Here is a 21,027-nt window from a genome sequence, read left to right as displayed (position 1 = left end):
TGTGCTGTAACAGTAGCCCGTGTCTTGGTTCTAATGTGTACTCATACAAAAACCATTCATTTTATTTTTAATATGGAAAAAGTTTTAACAACCATCAGGAGCAGTACAACAGTCCTAATTGATCTCAAAATTGATAGATTTTTGTGAGTCTGAAAAATATGGTGCAGACAAGATAACTTGGGCCATTTTTCTAAGCACAACTCTAAAGGTGTATAAATTATAGATTATAATTCAGGATGATTTTTAGCAGTCTTAGTGGTTTTTACTTCTTTACTGGGTCAAATTCAAGACTTAAAATATGCATTTTACATAGATGCCTCTAAAGAAATTTCTCATGTATGTAGGATAACAATGAGCTCTAGTTCCACAAACTGTCAGTTTTTTCGCTCTTAGGGATTATATTCAAGATGGAATATGTTTCTTCAAGGAGACAGATTTTAAGAGGGAAAAAATTCTATAAATGATCGTGAAAATATTATTACAATGTCCTGAGGCTGTAGTTTTGTCTGTAAGTTATCAGTTATATCAGATTTTATAAGCACCAATCATTAGTCGTCATCATTGTTACAGTTAAGTGAGTTATTAGACTCACTTCACATTATTCATTAATAAGTTAAAAAGTGGAATTGAAATTGGGAGTGAACTGCATGTCCAGACAGTGAAAGTGTCTTTGTTCTTCAAGCTTTGCCTTCTGAAATATGTGGTTATTTGATATAAACACTGTCCCATTGAATTTCTGAATCTTTGTTATTTTTCTCCATTCTGGATAAGTGTTCCTCTGTCCTGACTACATTTGTGGTTGGGTTTACATTTCATGAATTTTTGAGTTCGTGGCATGCATCCTTTACCCGCAAACCACGTTCCTGCCCTTAGAGCATGTCGTGCCCTGAGTGTTTGCATCACACCCTTCTTCCCCGATGCCCCATCCTGCTTGCTCTGGTGGAGGTATTGCACATGACTAAGTTGCATGTTGTCACGGCCTCAGTGCAATTTAGTGTGTGTGATATTTTCACAGGAGTGCATGCACACGGGTATGGCTCTTGCTTGTGGGATTACAGCTTCTCAGGGCGGTGGGTGGTGGGGGCCCTAGTGATCAGTTTGATGGGAGAATGCGTGTACTGTGAGATTTTCATTTGGAAAGTAAACATGCTTCCCACATCTAGTTTTGCAGAATTGAAAATACCAGGGTTAATAGAAATCGATGTCAATCATTTAGTAAATCAGTATTCGCAGTTTTCACTGGAAATATTAAATTTTAAATATTCATTGGAAATTGTTGTAGATTTAAGATTATAAATATTGTTTAAGTTGAAATGTATAAGGAAGAGTTTAAAGCTGTAAGAAAATATATTTTCACTTATTTGAAGAGATTTCCTAATGCTGTAATAGAGAGGCAGAATTTCATGCATATTTGGGGAAATTAAATTAATTTGTTTAAAGTAATTTATTAATAATTTAAGCTAGAGTTCTTAAATAATAACCAAGTCAGTAAATATAATGCCTTTTTCACTTGCTTGATTAAAGATCAACCTAATAAGCCTAAACTTTGCTTCAGGTTTCTAAGGAAAATAAATGACTTTTAAAAACTTCATATTTAGTTTTTCTTTGTGGTGCTTTAAAAATGACTAAGTTCATTTTATTAGTCTTATAATAGAACTAGTGTTGAGATACAGATGTTTGCTATTTGTCCGTGTAACTGAAACAACCTCTTGTTGATTTTTTTAGTTAGTGCTAGAGGAGTAAGTCGGAGAAGGCAATGGCACCCCACTCCAGTACTCTTGCCTGGAAAATCCCATGGACGGAGGAGCCTGGTGGGCTGCAGTCCATGGGGTCGCTAAGAGTCTGACACGACTGAGCGACTTCATTTTCACTTTTCACTTTCATGTGTTGGAGAAGGAGATGGCAACCCACTCCAGTGTTCTTGCCTGGAGAATCCCAGGGACGGTGGAGCCTAATGGGCTGCCATCTATGGGGTCGCACAGAGTCGGACACAACTGAAGCGACTTAGCAGCAGCAGCATCAGAGGAGTAAGTATCCATTATTGGTAGGGATTGTCAAAGACACAAAACCGTGTATTAACTATATAAAAATATTGAATTAATATTTCCCACTACCACGGACTCCACATGGTTTCATGTGATGCCTCTGCCATAGGCTTGTGTGTGTGACTCACTGTTACTTCCAGTGGGACGGAAGGTGTCCATGGGAGCAGCCCATCCTCAGCCACTTAGCAGCACACTACGTCTGTGTGCACAGCATGCTTTCCCCTTCTGGAAATCCAGCGTCAACAAAGTTTCTGTCCGATTTACTGTGAAACTAGGTCTCTGGGGTGGCTGGTAAATCAGGGGAGGGAGTTGTAATGAAGGGAGCTGGCGGATCCTTTTCCCAGTTGGGTTTGTTGTTGTTTAGTTCCTAAGTTGTGTCCGACTCTTTTGTGGCCCCATGGGATTTCCTAGGCAAGAATACTGGAGGGGGTAGCAATTCCCTTCTCAAGGGGATCTTCCTGACGCTGGGTTTGAATGCAGGTCTCCTGCATTGCAGGCAGATTCTTTACATTGCAGGTGGATTCTTTACCATCTGAGCCACCAGGGAAGCCCTCTGGGAATAGCGTACTATAGTGATTTTCTTCCTACTAGAGAAATGATTTCATTATCTCTTGGCTTAAAGCTCAACATTCAGAAAACGAAGATCATGGCATTCGGTCCCACCACTTCATGGGAAATAGATGGGGAAACAGTGGAAACAGTGTCAGACTTTATTTTTCTGGGCTCCAAAATCACTACAGATGGTGACTGCAGCCGTTAAATTAAAAGACGCTTCCTCCTTGGAAGGAAAGTTATGACCAACCTAGATAGCATATTCAAAAGCAGAGACATTCCTTTGCCAACTAAGGTCCGTCTAGTCAAGGCTATGGTTTTTCCTGTGGTCATGTATGGATGTGAGAGTTGGACTGTGAAGAAGGCTGAGCACTGAAGAATTGATGCTTTTGAACTGTGGTGTTGGAGAAGACTCTTGAGAGTCGCTTGGACTGCAAGGAGATCCCACCAGTCCATTCTGAAGGAGATCAGCCCTGGGATTTCTTTAGAAGGAATGATGCTAAAGCTGAAACTCCAGTACTTTGGCCACCTCATGCGAAGAGTTGACTCCTTGGAAAAGACTCTGATGCTGGGAGGGATTGGGGGCAGGAGGAGAAGGGGACGACAGAGGATGAGATGGCTGGATGGCATCACTGACTCGATGGACGTGAGTCTGAGTGAACTCCGGGAGTTGGTGATGGACAGGGAGGCCTGGCATGCTGCGATTCATGGGGTCACAAAGAATCGGACATGACTGAGCGACTGATCTGATCTGATCTGGACTAGTGTATCTTTGTCCTTAGGTCTCTTATGAGAATACAGCTCATTGCCCCATTTTTTTCTAGGCTTATGCCTTGGGGTATCTTACCCTTTCCTATGATTGGGATTTTTCTGGCATATCTCAAATTTCTTGTCCCAAGTTTGCTATTAAGCCTTGTCTCTTATTTCCAGCTGCCTCCAGGGTATTTCCATCATCCGTTTTTTGGCTAAACATGGCCCAACTAAACATATTCCCTTTTCTTGCATGTTCTCTCCTATTCTGGGTTTCTCCATGACTTTCTGGGTTTCTCCACTGCCATTCTTTCTCCCTCACATTTAAAACCCAAATCTCTCATGTTCCTTTTTTCTTCCATGTTTCCTATTCAATTACTCTTCAGATCGTTTGTATTTCCTGTAGGCTATGTCCCTTCCTTTCAGTCTTTCTGATACCTCTTCCATCTGTGTCCTTATTGTCAGAGGTCATACAGCACCTTTAAGATATTTTTGAGTGAAAGCTGCTGGTCAGTATGACAGGATTTTACAATTTGGGAGCCACTCTGTCACCAAGTCCGTGTCTTAGACTGGTATGAAATGACTGAATCACCAGGTTCCACAGTTCGACTTTACTCTCACAGTACCCCTCTTGGGATGCTTTAGAAAAGCTTGGTGTGTCCTTCTCTGTATACAGCATCACCTTTGCTGCCACGGTCTCTGCTTTTTTCAGTTACAGACAGCTTTTCCTTCTCTGCTGAGTGTATGAGCGTGCCTCCCGCGTACCCCACAGATTCCTTGTTTTTGTGACTTTGTGATGCCTTGGGGCGATTTTAGGTTTGTTGCCTTTGTGCTCTCTCTGAGCAGTTCCTTATGTCTCCTCCTTAACACAGTCCCACCTTAAGTCTTCCAACTGAAAAGCAAAAATGAAGTATCCGAGATTGCATATTTTCACTCCTATTAATCATTGAATATGTGTGCCTGTTTTTACACCTCTTATATTTTAATCTCAGGTGTTACTTTGGAATTAATAAGATTTATATTCTGTAAATTCTCTCCAAGTGACCTACATTGTTTGATACCATTTTTAGACGTTACCTTGTAAGTTGGGTTGCATGGTTTAAAAAATGTGGAAACATTTTGTTAACAAAAGAAGAAAGACTGATGAAGTACCAGTTATATTATCCCTCACTTGCTCCTCCCAAGGGGAGGGCTGGTCACAGCCTGGATGTCTCAGAATTTAATTACCTCCTCAGAAATAAGATAATCACACTTATTTTTCTTTCTCTTTATTTTGGTGGTGAGTAATCTGCTTCAGAAGTGAAAAGCTGATGAGTTATTTCAGTGAATAGGGTATCTTAAGGTTTTTCTGTTATCTTTTTATTAGTGAAATTTAAAGAACAGTTTAGTAAATCTATTGCAAGGTTTAAATAGAAGATTTGTATATTTTATTGAAATAAAATGAAAACAGCATTCTCAGGCCACTGGAAAAATGGAAGCTGTTATCAGATTTGGAATAAAATCTAGAAGCCTAGAAATAATTGATTTTTCTGAGTCCCAGTATGATACTGTGTTTATTTTGATTCCACTTTGTCTTTGGACATTCTAGAGGGGTGTTTGATGCTTCCCTCAAAATGGCCGGCTTCTATGGATTGTATACCTGGCTGACTCATACTATATTTGGCATCAATATTGTCTTCATACCGTCAGGTAACAACTGTCCCATAACTTCTGCTGTGCTCTGTTTAAGGAACATTAAACCATTTTACATGTATCGTTATCTTCGTCAAACTTGAAATGCTAAATTTTGATATCTAGTCTAGATTAGCAGCAGAAATGTGATTTGTAATGTTTGTTTATTGCTGTGTCCCCAGTAGCTAGAATAATACCCAGTGCATAGTAAACACTGCATAAGCAACAAGTATTTATTTGTTAATTGAACATACTATTCTGAAAAGGGTTAATTGTGAAGTAAAGTCCTTCAACTAGCAAGGTTATTGTGGTGCGGTTTTTTTTTGTTTTTCAATACACTTTATTAGAAAGAAGCAAGGTAAGGAATATATGTTCTCATCTGAGATTTATAAACTAATCTCTGAGTTGGCTTTGGTCTCAGTACAAATATTTGGCCAGTGCTCTACAGTTATATCATAGGACTGTACAGTTGTCATTTGGTGTCTCTGAGGGGGTGGTTCTGAGACCCCCTGAAGATTCCAGAATCTGTGGGTGCTCAGCTACCTTGTTCCACATCTAAGGATACTGAGGCCAACTACATATGTATTAACTAGCCATCGATTGAGAATAACAGCTGTGGGACACTAACATTTGTGACTTAAGAATAGAAGTAAACACACACTTCAGAAGGATTTTCATGATCCAGTTTTAAGATCTTTTAACAGCTGATTCAGTTAAATAGGGCGTATCGTTGCCCTGAAATTTGAGTATGTATTTGTTTAACTTGTTCTGGTGGAAATTTTTAAACAGTAGGAGCTAGTGTTTAGATTCTGCTATTGGTATTGCTTTGATGATGATGTTAAAGTTGCTTCTTCTTGTTTTAATCTTGTATTAGCCTTAGCAGCAATCCTTGGAGCAGTGCCATTTCTGGGCACATACTGGGCAGCAGTACCTGCAGTTCTTGATCTGTGGCTTACCCAAGGCTTAGGATGCAAAGCCATCTTACTGTTGGTTTTTCATCTCTTGCCAACCTACTTTGTAGATACTGCCATCTATTCTGATATATCAGGGTAAGTATTGCACTGCTGCAGTTGGTGATGAATCATATCCAGGAATTTCTCTGGCCTTTTTTTATGAAGGTTTATTTTTTTCCTTTTCTTTTTGGGCCTGGGTGAAAGGACAGGTGATAATAATCACTTCAGTGAAGTAATCTTTTGTGATCCCACTGATATAATCAGAGTTTAATGTATATGATAAATATCATTCACAAGGTATGTTATTTTGTTCGTAGTAAGTAGTATCTACAATATATGAGACCATGGGCTAAAGTAAAACTGTGAATACTCCTCTGGTTTAGTGACATTTAATGTAGGAAAAAGTACTCCTGTACATACTTCAAAATAAGAATATTTTAAGTACGGTAAGAAGTTAGTAGTTATTTTCAGAACTTCTTTGCTTTTGGATAAACACATTTTTAGATTTTATGAGGATTTCCATGTAAAATGAAATCTCATAAGTTTGTATCTGAGAAACAGTGCTTTCTTTCTTACTTAAGGTACTATAGTGTGGTGCTGTGATGAATACAGGTTAAATTTAAGGCAGAAGCCAAACTAGCAATATAATAAATATGTCATTTTTGTGGATCTTGATGTCTCTTTTAGCAATTTGCATTTACTAAATCAAGCTGATTTTCATTTAGCCACATATCAAGATAGACATTGCTTATTAGAATCTAGAATGTGACCAAATAATTGAATTTTATTCAGCTACTCAGATATAGAATATGACCTACTTAAACTATCATCATAGTTAATATATTAAGTTTTCTTTGAATAAAACTCATTATAATAAGGGTAGACAAGATCAAAGTTTATAGGAAGAGGACCCTTCAGTTAATTTGAAATTATGAAGAGACAAGTTATATGCTACCTTGTTTTCTTCCTAGTTAAAGTAAAAAGTAAATATATAGAACTACTAAGAAGCCCCAGAGTTTCAGAGCAAAAAGAAACAAGCACATCCATAAGTGAACTTTAGGGGGACTTTTGTGCCTAAAACATCAATATAAAAGGAGAACTTCACTGTGTTTAACTAACATTTAATAGTTGAAATTTAAATAATAGCTAGTTACATGGTTTATAGTTAAGTATTTTCATTTCTTTAAACTTTGTTGTAAATTTTATATTAAGGTTTTAGCTAGAATTGATGTTACTATTGTAATTGTCTTGGGGTGCTATGAACTACACCATATAAAATGGCAAACTCAACTGATGGACGTGGCGTGTGTTGTGACTGCCCCACCGCCCAGCCGTTCCCCTATCTTCTTCCTTTCCTCGGGTCTCCCTAGTCACTGAGACACAACAATATTGAAAAAAGACCGGTTACTAACCCTGCAGTGGTCTCTGAGTGTTCAAGTGAAAAGAAGAGTCAGATATTGCTCACCTTAAATCAGAAGCTAGAAATGATTAAATTTCATGAACAAGACATATTGAGAGCTGAGGTAGGCCGAAAGCTAGGCCTCTTGAGCCAAACAATTAGCCGAGTTGTGAATGCAAAGGAAAAGTTCTTGAAGGAAGTGAGAAGTACTCTCCCAGTGAACACATAGATGATAAAGAAACAAAACAGCCTTTTTGTTGATATGGAGAAGGTTTTGATGTTCTAGCTGGAAGATCAAACCAGCCACAACATTCCCTTAAACCAGAGCCTGATCTGGAGCAAGGCCCTAACTCTTTAATCCCGTGAAGGCTGTGAGAGGTGAGGAAGCTGCAGAAGAAAAGTTTAAAGCTAGCAGAGGTTGGTTCATACGCTTTAAGGAAAGAAGCCATCTCTGGAACATAGAAGAGCAAGGTGAAGTGGCAAGTATTGATGTAGAAGCTGCAGCAAGTTATGCAGAAGACCTGGCGAAGAAAAGTAATTCAGGTGACTACTACATTAAACAGATTTTCAGTGTAGACCGAACAGCTTTCTATTGGGAAAAGATGCCATTTAGGACTTTGAGTGCTTGTTTTCAAAGCCTAAAAGGACAGGCTAATTCTATGGCTAGGAGCTAATGTAGCTGATAACTTGAAAATTGAAGCCAGTGCTCATTTCAGTTCAGTTCAGTTGCTCAGTCGTGTCCAACTCTTTGCGACCCCATGGACTGCAGCACACCGGGCTTCCCTGTCCATTTACTGTTTCAGAAATCCTAGGGCCCTTAAGAATTGTGCTGAATCTACTCTGCGTGTGCTAGAAGTGAAACAACAAAACCTGGATGATGGCAGCACTTCCATTTACAACATAGTTTACTGAATATTTTAAGCCCACTCTTGGGACCTACTGTTCAGAAAAAAATGAGTTCCTTTTAAAATACTCTGGGACTTCCCTGGTGGTCCAGTTGCTAAGACTTTGTGCTCCCAATGCAGGGGGCCCAGCTTCAACCCCTGATCAGGGAACTAGATCCCACATGCCGCAACTAAGAGTTTGCATGCAACAACTAAAGATCCTGCATGCTGCAGCTAAGGTCCAGCACAGCCAAATAAAGGAGTAAGTATTTTTTAAAAATACTATGGGTCATCTGACAACACACCCAGTCACCCGAAAGCTCTGATGGAGACACTCAATGAGGTTAATGTTGTTTTCATGGCTATAACACAACATGCATTCTTGCAACCTGTGGTTCAAGGAGTAATTTCAACTTTCAAGCCTTATTATGTAAGAAATGCATTTTGTAAGGCTATACCTAGTATAGATACTGATCCTATGATAGATCTGGGTAAAGTCAGTTGAAAACCTTCTAGAAAGGATTTACCGTTCCAGATGCCATTAAGAACGCTTGTATTGCATTGGAAAGAGATCAAAATATCAACGTTAACAGAAGTTTGGAAAAAGTCGATTCCAACCCTCATAGATAACTTTAAGAGGTTCAAGACTTCAATGGGGAAAGCAGATAGTAAGAGAACTAGAAGTGGAGTCTGAAGATGTAATTGATTTACTGCAATCTCATGATAAGACTTTAATGGATGAGGAATTGCTTATGGATAAGCAAAGAAGGTGGTTCCTTGCCACTTGGAATCTACTTCTGGTAAAGATGCTGTGAAGATTGTTGAAATGACAACAAAAGATTTAGAGTAGTACATCAACTTGGTTGATAAAGCAGAGGCAGTGTTTGAAAGGATTAACTCCTGTGTTGAAAAAAGTCCTGTGGTGACTAAAGCTCTCAAACAACATTGCTTTCTATGGAGAAATCACCAGTGAAAAGAAGAGTCAGTCAGTGCAGCAAAACTTTATTGTCTTGTTTTAAGAAATTGTCACAGACTCTGCACAGTCTTCCAGTGGCCAGTCATGTTGATCAGTCAGCAACCATCACCATCGAGACAGGATGCTCCACTAGCAGAAAGATTACAATTTGCTGAAGGCTCACATGACAATTAGTGTTTTTACGAATCAAGTATTTTTTAATTAAGATACCTTACATTTTTTTAGACATAATGCTATTGCACACTTAAAAAGACTACAGTTCAGTGTCAACATAATTTTTATATACTCTGGGGAAGCAGAAATTTCTTGTGACTCACTTTATTGCCATATTTGGCTTTATTGTGGTAGTCTGGAAGCCGAACCTGCAATATCTCTGAGGTCTGCCTGTGTGTTATTTCATTCCAGTTATGTAAATGATACTGTGATAAGCTAGAGGACATCCTATGAAATAAAAATCTTGGGCTTTCTAACAGATGTTTTTCTCATGAGGCCTTTTATCACTCCCTGTGTTAAAATCTGTATTTTAGGAGGTTGCTAGAAGCCTAACTTAGGAATGACAGGAATGCCATTGTATTGTTATCATCTTTTTAAAAAAAGCATAATGAGTTGAATTACATGCTTAATTTTGCCCACTTAATTATTCTAGACAAAGGTAAACCTAACAGGTAGCTTGTATAAACCAGTCCTAAGCTAACATTAACCCACCTCGGATGGCCACGTAATGGTACCTGTTAACACTCCCGACTTTACTCCTCAGTTGCCGGACCTACAAAAAGGCAGATGTCACACATGTAGGCAGGAAAAGTTTTGCATATTGATACTTTTACAATTAATATTCAGATATCCACATTGAAGTGATCTAAAGAAACTGATAACGCAATTCAGAAGTCAGGTGTATTAGGGAATGAACAGTGTGTCAGAGAATGTATTTCCGACTTACTCCAGGGTTTACATTTTGTTAAAAGTCACGCGTAATCTGTGTGCTCTTCATTTCAGAGGTGGCCATCCTTACTTGACGGGCTTGGCGGTGGCTGGTGGAGCGTACTATCTGGGCCTGGAAGGAGCAATCATTGGGCCCATACTTCTCTGCATACTCGTGGTCGCTTCCAATATTTACAGTGCCATGCTAGTGAGTCCCACGAACTCAGTGCCCACACCCAACCAGACCCCATGGCCTGCTCAGGCTCAGCGGTGAGTTCCAGCTGAGGGATCATAAACTGTGTATGAAATTGAGCTCACCAGTCTCTGTGTTTTCACCTGAGTGCAGTCTGTTAAGATACGGAATATCCTTTGGCCTGCTATAGAGCTGCCACTTTGCAGATTCCCTTAGCTCTCCCTTGTGTTGGAATCATATTTCCCAATATTGTTTTCTTTCTTGATTTCTTCCTGCTTTTTGTTGGAGTATATCCTCCTGTAGATTTTTGGGAAAGAATGCACGGGAGATAAATTTAGGGGATGATATGTGTCTGTAAAGGCTTCTTCTAAAGTCATTCTTATTCAGTAGCTTGCCTGGGTAGAGAATTCTGTTTAAAAATTTTTCCCTGTGTAACTTTATTTCTTCATTGTTTTCTAACTTTCATGGTTGTCAAAATTCTGAGGCCAGTCTGATTCCTGATTCTTTGTAATTCAAATGTTTGAAAACCTATAGGGTCTTCTTTTTTTGTTGTTGTTTTTTGATCTGTTTTTGTTGTTGTGTTTGAATTGGCACTTCTATCAAGTGCCTCTGTGACCTTGAAAACTGGAAATTTATGTTCTGCCATTCTGAAATTTTTCTTCAATTATTTTATTAATGATTTCCTTCTCTCCCTTTCAAAAACGTATTTTTATTTTGATGTTGGCCCTCCTACACTGGTCTTGTCATTTTTAAATCTTTTCTCTGATATTCTTCTGGTTCTGTCTTTTTGGCTTCCATTTTCTGGATTATTTCTCCAGTTTTATCTTCTATCATCTTTGTAGAGGTTTCCATTTGAGCTATCATATTTTTGGGCAGTCTGGTTTGTTGAGATATTATTTGTGTAAATAAAATTTGCGTTTTTTAGCGTATAAGTCTGTGTTAGTTTTCTATGATATGTAGCAAATTTTCACTAACTTAGTGGCATAAAGCAACACATTTATAAGAAAGTCATTTATAAGAAAGTCAGAGTACAGATACAGTTCAGCTGGGTCTTCTGCGTAGGATCTTCCAAGGCTACAGTCCAGGCATGAGCTCAGGCAGGGGTTGCATCTGCAGATTGGGATTCTCTTCCAGGCTTGCTTGTTATTGACAAAATTCCTTTGTTTGCAGTTGTAGCCCCAAGTTGAGGCTCCTAGAGGCTGCCTCTTTCCATAGGCATTTTATAACACAATGCTTGCTTTCGCCAGGCCTTCAGGAGTATTTTTCTGACTTCTGTCGCTGATGGCTAAGACTCTTTTGCAGAGGGCTCACCTGATTAGACCTGGCCCACAGAACATATTGTCATTTTGATTAAAGTCAGTTGCTTGGGGACCTTAATTACATCTGTAATATCCCCTAACTGTCACCATATTAACACAATATAATCACAATATTAGGGGCCTCCCTGGTGGTTCAGTGAAAAAGAACGTGCCCACCAATGCAGGGTATGCAGTTTTCATCCCTGGGTTGGGAAGATCCCCTGGAGAAGGAAGTGACAACCCACTCCAATATTCCCCTGGGAAATCCCATGGACAGAAGGAGGCTGCCAGGCTACCTCTCATGGGGCCACAAAAGAGTTGGACACGACTTAGCGACTTAAACAACAGCAACAACACAGTATCAGGTATCCGGTACGTTTGACTGTCAGCTGATGTGACGAGTGAACCACTCAGGATTTGCGGGGTGGTTATTATGTGTGTCCCCATAATATAATCTGCCCAGGACCATTGTCTCTGCAGCCATTGATGTCAGTGCTTTTTGGCTTCCCTGTGGGGCTGCTAAATTCCTTAGTGAAAGATCTTTTAATCTCCTGCTCAGAGGTTGGTGGCCTGGCTGCCAGCCTTCTGGGAGCCAAGACAGGGAAAGGAATCGGGCAGCGTTCGAGATGTAAATCCTCACTCAGTCTGCCACGGTCAGTACGCACCCCTACCCTTATCCCTGCCTGTCGGCCCCCAGTCCAGAGACTTTTTTGTTTTACCTTCTCTAAGGGAGGAAAAGACTCAAATTTCTGCCAGTAACAGGAGCATTTGCCAGGCTGGGTGGAGGGCTGGGTGACAGTACTGGACCCATGAGGTTTACTGCATTTTCGGCACACTTCACAGCACCTTCTGTGTCTAGTCCCACCTTCAACCTCATTTCCAAAGTTACTTGATATCACCAACTCCTGAGCCTTACTGAATAACTCCTGGCTTAGGATTCAGTTTTTTAGGTCATGCTGGTCATAGCAGTTCTTCATCTGCTTTCCACTTTCTGAAAGTTTGTTTCTTTTAACCTCTTATGTTGTCTTTTTTAAGGGAGGTTTATGCTGTCTAATGGTTTTAAAAATAAATATATATATAAATATTGCTTTATTTATTTGGCTTTCGTCAAGTCTTAGTTGTAGCACAGGGGCTCTCTAGGTGTTGCAGGGGGGCTTAGACATGAGGGCTAAGTTGCTCCAAAGCATGTGGGATGTTAGTTCCTGACCAGGGATCGAACCCCTGTCCCTCTATTTTGCAGGGTGGATGATGAATTCTTGACCACAGGACCACCAGGGAACTCCTTCTAATGGGGTTTTGAAAAGGCCTGAGGGAATCATGTGTCTCACACAGCACTTCCTGGTGGAAAGTCTAAATGGCCTCTTAAATAGTAACAACCAGCTGCCACTGACATTTATTGGGACTCAGTGTGCCAAGTTCTGTGATAAAACTTTACCTGCATTGTCTTATTTTACTTAATCTGTCCAGTGTTTCCATGTGAGGTTAGGAACAGTTGTTTTCCGTATCTTATAGATGAAGTCAAGGCTTAGAGAGATTATCCTGCCTGTAGTCACATAGAAATAAGCAGGTGAGGTAGCGTGTTTTCAACTAGAGATCTTTCTTTTCCTTAACTATCCCGCCACCCCTTTTCAGGAAGACATTCTCCTCTGCTTCCTTCCTCAGTGATGGTACCCCTCACTTACATGTGCCTGTGTGGTCATCCTTACAGCCTCCTGTCTTCCCAAGTCACCATCTTTACCGAGTCCTACCTGTTTCATCTCAAATCCACCCTTTCCTCCTTTTCTCCAGTGCCACCCACCCTGGGCCCAGCCACAGGGTTTCTCACCTGGACTATCGTGGCATCTCAGTCTCCCGGCCAGCCTCTCAGCATCCACTCTTGCTGTCTTCCAGTCTCTTGACACTGAGCAGATGAGTCCTTTTTAAAGGGGAGACATATCTGGTCGTGATGCTCTTCTACCAGAACTGGCCTCCCACTGTTCTTACCAGGAAGATCAAAATCCTTCCAAGGTCCTGCGTGGTCTGCCTGTGCCTGGCTTATGCATCTGTAATATCTTCCCCTTGTCAGAGCTGCAGCCACGCTGGCTTTCTGCCAGGGCCTCAGATACACCAGCTCCATTCAAACCCTAGGCCTTCAGACATGCTGCTTTCTGTGTCTGGACAGATTCTCCCCCTCCCCTGTCTTTCCTTGCCTAATTAGCTCCTAATCACTCTTCAGATTGCAACTCAAGTGTCAGTCCATCAGAGCATTCCCTCCTCTCAAGATTAGGTTATGTCCTGCGTTTAATGCTCTTAAGGATAGCACCTCCTACCTTTCCTTTTTTTACAGCTTTCATTTATACACTTTTGTCTTTTCCCTTTTTACTGTGGTTGCTGCTACCTCCGGGCCGTGCCCATTTTAGTCACTGGGGTATTCACTGTACCCGTCAACCTTCAACAGCGCCCTCTTCCTAGTTCAAGGAATGATTGGGCTGTGAGGGAGTAGTGTCTACAGGGTCATGAGCTATGGAAGGGTTCAGCTTGTCTTAGAACTCTCATGCTGTAACATGAGAATGTCTGCGTTCCATTAGACCTTCTAATTGTCGACACAGGCACTGGTGGCTGAGAAGATCCATCTGCATGACTATTTCTGTGTATTGTTTCTAGGTCCTATGTAGTGCTTCTCACTGTTGATAGTGGGAATACACTATTTCATGGTAGTAAATGTTGTTGACACAGCACAGCTTTGGGCTCCCAGCTGTTTTGGCCTCAATTCAATAATCAGAACCTATGGCTTCCCTTGTTCTCTACTAACACTGGGACTGTCTGGGAAGTGTGGGGAAGGACATAACACCCCTGCAATCACACATTTTCAAGTTTCAATACTTTTTTGATTTTTGGACAGAATAATCAGACTTGATTTAATGTACTTATTTCATTCCTACCAAAACCTGAGCAGCAATCTTTAAACACTAAAGCTCAGAAAAACCTGTAAGAAGGAAGTCAGGGCATATCCCAGGAACTCCTCTGAGGATGCTGTTTGCTATATTTAAGTTTTCCTTTGCCCTCTGCCACACCTTGATGTGACCAGAGGTGACAGCTAGAAGGTGGTTCTTTAAGGAACTCAGCTTTACCTTTTGGGGGATAGAGTTATTAGTCAACTCATTGCTGTTTTTAGAAGCATTATCTTAACCTGACTGTGATTATCTTCCATAATTTAATACCCAAAGTTCAATCAAAGGTCATTATCTTTTTATGAAAGAAATTACAAATGATTCCCAAATTAAGGTTTAACTTACGATTTTTCAACTTAGTGATGGTGTGAAAGCAATACACGTTCAGTGGAAACTGTACTCAGAGTTCTAATGTTGATCTTTTCCTGGGCTAGTGATATGTAGCACAGCTCTCTCTCGGTGCTGGGCAGCGGTGGCTGCAGCTCTCAGTCAGCCACACGATCACAAGGGGATACAACTGATATGCCTATGACCAAGCGGCACCCAGACAACAGTTCTGTTTTTCACTTTGAGTACAGTGTTTGGTAAATTACTTAAGATATTCAACACTTTTATTCTAAACCAGGCTTTGTGTTAGATGGTTTTGCCGAACTGTTGGGTTTCCCTGGTGGTTCAGTGGTAAAGAATCCACCTGCCAGTGCAGGAGATGCAGGTTTGATCCCTGAGTGGAGAAGATTCCCTGGAAGAGGAAATGGCAACCCTTTCCAGTATTCTTGCCTGGTTAATCCCATTGACAGGAGCCTGGTGGGCTTCAGTTCATGGAGTTGCAAAAGAGTCAGACATGACTTAGTGACTAAGCAGCAACAGCAGACCAATTTAAGTGTTATAAGCATGTTTAAGGTAGGTTAGGCTAAGCTGTGATGTTTTGCAGGTTAAGTGTATGAAATACTTTTTTGACTTAAAATGTTTTTCATGTACAGTGGGTTTCTTGGGACATGTGTATGTGTGTGAGTCGCTCAGTCATGTCTAACTCTTTGCGACCCCATGGACTGCAACCTGCCAGGCTCCTCTGTCCATGGAATTCTCCAGGTAAGAATACTGGTCAACACCGAAATCAGATTGATTATATTTTTTGCATCCAAAGATGGAGAAGCTCTATACAGTCAACAAAAACAAGACCAGGAGCTGACTGTGGCTCAGATCATGAACTCCTTATTACCAAATTCAGACTTAAATTGAAGAAAGTAGAGAAAACCACTAAACCATTCAGGTATGACCTAAATCAAATCCCTTATGATTATACAGTGGAAGTGAGAAATAGATTTAAGGGCCTAGATCTGATAGAGTGCCTGATGAACTATGGAATGAGGTTCGTGACATTGTACAGGAGACAGGGATCAACACCATCCCCATGGAAAAGAAATGCAAAAAAGCAAAATGGCTGTCTGGGAGGCCTTACAAATAGCTGTGAAAAGAAGAGAAGCGAAAAGCAAAGGAGAAAAGGAAAGATATAAGCATCTGAACACAGAGTTCCAAAGAATAGCAAGAAGAGATAAGAAAGGCTTCCTCAGCAATCAATGCAAAGAAATAGAGGAAAACAACAGAATGGCAATGACTAGAGATCTCTTCAAGAAAATTAGAGATACTAAGGGAACATTTCATGCAAAGACGGGCTCGATAAAGGACAGAAATGGTATGGACCTAACAGAAGCAGAAGATATTAAGAAGAGGTGGCAAGAATACACAGAAGAACTGTACAAAAAAGATCTTCACGACCCAGATAATCAGGATGGTGTGATCACTGACCTAGAGCCAGACATCCTGGCATGTGAAGTCAAGTGGGCCTTAGAAAGCATCACTACGAACAAAGCTAGTGGAGATGATGGAATTCCAGTTGAGCTCTTTCAAATCCTGAAAGATGATGCTGTGAAAGTGCTGCACTCAATATGCCAGCAAATTTGGAAAACTCAGCAGTGGCCACAGGACTGGAAAAGGTCAGTTTTCATTCCAATCCCAAAGAAAGGCAATGCCAAAGAATGCTCAAACTACTGCACAATTGCACTTACCTCACACTCTAGCAAAGTAATGCTCAAAATTCTCCAAGCCAGGCTTCAGCAATATGTGAACCGTGAACTTCCTGATGTTCAAGCTGGTTTTAGAAAAGGCAGAGGAACCAGAGATCGAATTGCCAACATCTGCTGGATCATGGAAAAAGCAAGAGAGTTCCAAAAAAACATCTATTTCTGCTTTATTGACTATGCCAAAGCCTTTGACTGTGTGGATCACAATAAACTGTGGAAAATTCTGAAAGAGATGGGAATACCAGACCACCTGACCTGCCTCTTGAGAAATCTGTATGCAAGTCAGGAAGCAACAGTTAGAACTGGACACGGAACAACAGACTGGTTCCAAATAGGAAAAGGAGTACGTCAAGGCTGTATATTGTCACCCTGCTTATTTAACTTATAAGCAGAGTACATCATGAGAAATGCTGGGCTGGAAGAAGCACAGGCTGGGATCAAGATTGCTGGGAGAAATATCAATAACCTCAGATATACAGATGACACCACCCTTATGGCAGAAAGTGAAGAGGAACTAAAAAGCCTCTTGATGAAAGTGAAAGAGGAGAGTGAAAAAGTTGACTTAAAGCTCAACATTCAGAAAATGAAGATCATGGCATCCGGTCCCATCACTTCATGGGAAATAGATGAGGAAACAGTGTTAAGACTTTATTTTTCTGGGCTCCAAAATCACTGCAGGTGGTGACTGTAGCCATGAAGTTAAAAGATGCTTACTCCTTGGAAGGAAAGTTATGACCAACCTAGATAGCATATTCAAAAGCAGACACATTGCTTTCCGAACAGAGGTCCGTCTAGTCAAGGCTGTGGTTTTTCCTGTGGTCATGTATGGATGTGAGAGTTGGACTGTGAAGAAGGCTGAGCGCTGAGGAATTGATGCTTTTGAACTGTGATGTTGGAGAAGACTTTTGAGAGTCCCTTGGACTGCAAGGAGATCCAACCAGTCCATTCTGAAGGAGATCAGCCCTGGGATTTCTTTAGAAGGAATGATGCTGAAGCTGAAACTCCAGTACTTTGGCCACCTCATGCGAAGAGTTGACTCATTGGAAAAGACTCTGATGCTGGGAGGGATTGGGGGCAGGAGGAGAAGGGGACAACAGAGGATGAGATGGCTGGATGGCATCACTGACTCGATGGACGTGAGTCTGAGTGAACTCTGGGAGTTGGTGATGGACAGGGAGGCCTGGCGTGCTGTGATTCACGGGGTCACAAAGAGTCGGACACGACTGAACGACTGAACTGAACTGAACTGAAGAATACTAGAGTGGGTTGCCATTATCTTCTCCAGGGGATCTTCCTGACCCAGGGATCAAACCCGGTCTCCTGCGTTGCGGGCAGATTCTTTACCATCTGAACCACAAGGGAAACTGTCTTAAGGATATTATTAAGTATGAAGCCAGGTATAATGCCATCATAAGACAAGGAAGATCAGTGTTTGGCAATTAAGCTAAGGTTTAACACCTCCTACTTTTTAATAGAGCAAGAAGTTATTTTTGTCTTTGTAAAATAATATATGAAAATGGTCTCGTAAAAAACCATGACTCCTCCAGACCTTTACCTAAATCTTGAGGACGTCATTTGGATTATGCTCCCTATCATTCCAGTTTAGGATAAATGCTCAATGAAAATTTGATGAGTTAATAGATTAGTGAAACCAGGAGCAGATCAGATTAAAAGATCTTTTCACTATAAGGCTGATAAAAGAGTATGGGCCATAGTAAACTCCAGCCTTAGAACTTTATTCCAAATTTTTGGAAGAGGCAGAATGTACGTAAGTGATGACATGTGCTCTGTCACAAGGTGTGCTGGTGGGGGTTTAGGAAATACATACTCAGCTATCCTGAGCCTCCTAAAGTAAGTTACGTTAGTCAGTGCATGCTTTTCATTTGTAAACATCCACAATTTACTCTTTCTCTGGGAGTCAACAACTCTTGAGTTGTTAAATCAGAAAAGACTTAAGCATTCTCATAAATGGATTAAAAAAAAAAAATCTCCTTGAAAACTTCAGGGGAGGCAGATCCAAAATATTTTCAAGGAGCCAAGAAGATTGCAAGTGAGAAATCACATCACACAATCCCCATTGCAGTCAAAGGAACTGTAAAATGTTCACAGCAATCCTGTATCCCCCTAGTCACATGAGGCCCCATTCCACCTTTTTTATTCTTGAGAAATTCTACCACTGTGGTTCAAAGGAACGTAACAATCCTTATGGTTTGGGAAAGAATACTATATTTAGATGGTTTAGGTAGGACATTTACTATTTTAAGAAATAATACTGTCAAAGAAATACCCTGGCAGTCCAGTCATTAGGACTCTGTGCTTTCACTGCTGAGGGCCCAAGTTCACCCCCTAGTTGGGGAACTAAAATCCCACAAGCTGTGCAGCGCAGCTGAAAAAAAAACACTGCTGATGCAATTTTTATTCCTTTGTTTCTTCCTAATCTAGAGGGTTACAGTTTTATGAGCCCTGTGGATTAGTTAGTGCTGTGGCTTTTGATGAGACCAGGAAGAATTATGTCTCTGTCTCTGGGTTTTGGAGTTTGTTTTCCAGGAGGTAATTGAGGTTCGGTTCAGATCAATGTTACTTCTTATAGGGTTTTACACACACACAACACACAAGGTAATTGAGATTCAGTTCAGATCAGTGTTACTTCTATAAGGTTTTAGACACACACACACACACACACACGAGATAATTGAGGTTCAGTTCAGATCAGTGTTACTTCTGTAGGGTTTTACACACACACACACACCATCACTACCCCAAACATCTAGAGAAAACATACTGTTGGGATGGAAAATACTTAATAGCTATTTTCCTAGCTTGCTTCATTGTGTTTTCTTTCTTCTGAGTCCTTCTGGAGGCTTTCTTGGCCTGGAGGCAGAACTGAATAGCAGGTATGAATTTCAGGGTTACAGCTAAGCTTACTTGTCAACAGAAAGCAGTCACCAGGCCAACCACAGTTTTGATCTTATTTCATGCATCTTTGCCCTGAGGCAGCCGTTTTCATTCATAATTTAGGGGAATTGAAGAGTTAGAGATTGAAGCTTGAAGGTATCTTAGAAATTTGAAAAGATATGAAAGAATGAATTTAAAAACTTTTTGGTGTTGGAAAATGCTTTGTAATACTGATCAGTTTTTGGTTATTGGTTTTAAAGATATTCCAGGGCTTCCCAGAATTGAGTGCTACCTGAATTTCATATAGTCTGGGACAACTTGTAGCTTTAGCTGTACACAGCTTTACCTGTACACAAATGTAGGTGAGACTGTGAAAAAGAGATATATAAATAAATGGGTAGGTAGCTATCTAGAGCAATGATTGTGGGGGAGGAGGGTGAGGCTCCCCTCAGGGGACATTTGGCAACGTATAGAGATATCTTCATCATCACAGCTGTAGAGAGTAGGAGCTGCTAAACCTCTCACAGTGCAGAGTGGTCAGCAGTGCAGCTGTTGAGAAACCTTGATTAGATAGATACAGAGATAGATGGATATTAATACATATAAAAGGGCTTCCCTGGTGACTCAGTGGTAAAGAACCTGCCTGCCAATGCAGGAGACGTGGGTTCGATCTGTGGGTCGGGAAGATCCCCTGGAGAAGGAAATGGCAACCCACTCCAGTGTTCTTGCCTAGGAAATCCCACGGATAGAGGAGCTTGGCAAGTTATAGTTCATGGGGTCGCAAAAGAGTTGGAAATGACCTAACGACTAAAAGACAACAATACATAAAACGTGTGTGTATAAATCTTAGTTTGGGGGACTTTTTCTCAGTATAAAAATTCATTCTAGTTCCTTGACCTGTTAGCATATATTCAACATGGTGAGTTCAGTCATGTCATATATAATCCCTTTCAGAGACACAGGAACCATAGCCAGGAAGCTTACCCCTTCCTCAAGGCTGTTCCTTTGGATGTAGAGCTGTGCTAGTTAGAGATGTGCTTGAGATATAAGAGGCTTCCCACACCATCCAGTGAAAGAGCCTTCAGATAACTGAGCAAATGTAATCTCTTTTTTTCTGTATCATTTGACTTGTGCCCCACTTGACATTTGAGTACTTCCTATGTGATGCTAAAGGGTTAACCTTTATTTTACCTCTGCCTGCCTGTCTAACCCTGCTAATTGGTGATATGGTTGTAAAGGAGCAAAGCAATCTCTGTCTAAAAGGATGGTAATAAACTTGTGCTTCGTATCTGTATCATTTAAGATGGATTTGCCTGTATTATAACCAAAAAAAACCAACTCAAAAAACCCCACCACCAGTAGAACTTTAACAGCCAGAAGTTTATTTCTCTCTTGGCTGTAAGAAGTACAAGGTAGGCAGACCAGGGCTTGGTGTGTCTGTTCCACAAACATCCATGCCAAGCTTGACTCCCCACCTTG

General features: G+C 40.7%; 1 protein-coding gene across 4 annotated transcripts in view; it reads left to right on the top strand.

The window, feature by feature from the left end:
* TMEM245 (transmembrane protein 245) overlaps positions 1 to 21,027 on the top strand; it is an 83,571-nt gene that overhangs the window by 55,790 nt on the left and 6,754 nt on the right. For all 4 annotated transcript variants that reach the window (XR_015132095.1, XR_015132094.1, XM_086315869.1 and 1 more), the window contains 3 exons: positions 4,936 to 5,036; positions 5,893 to 6,067; positions 10,227 to 10,421. Coding sequence is in view for 2 of the 4 variants with exons in the window: in XM_086315869.1 (XP_086171995.1) it covers positions 4,936 to 5,036; positions 5,893 to 6,067; positions 10,227 to 10,421 (471 nt within the window). In the remaining 2 variants the exon portion in view is untranslated. The remainder of the gene's footprint in view (positions 1 to 4,935; positions 5,037 to 5,892; positions 6,068 to 10,226; positions 10,422 to 21,027) is intronic.

The sequence above is a fragment of the Bos grunniens genome, chromosome 8 (genome assembly GCF_055505025.1).
Source record: "Bos grunniens cultivar Pamir isolate PY7600 chromosome 8, Bosgru_T2T1.0, whole genome shotgun sequence".
Taxonomy (NCBI): Eukaryota; Metazoa; Chordata; class Mammalia; order Artiodactyla; family Bovidae; genus Bos; species Bos grunniens.
Note: the sequence above shows the minus strand (reverse complement) of the source record. Positions and strands in the feature narration are given on the sequence as shown.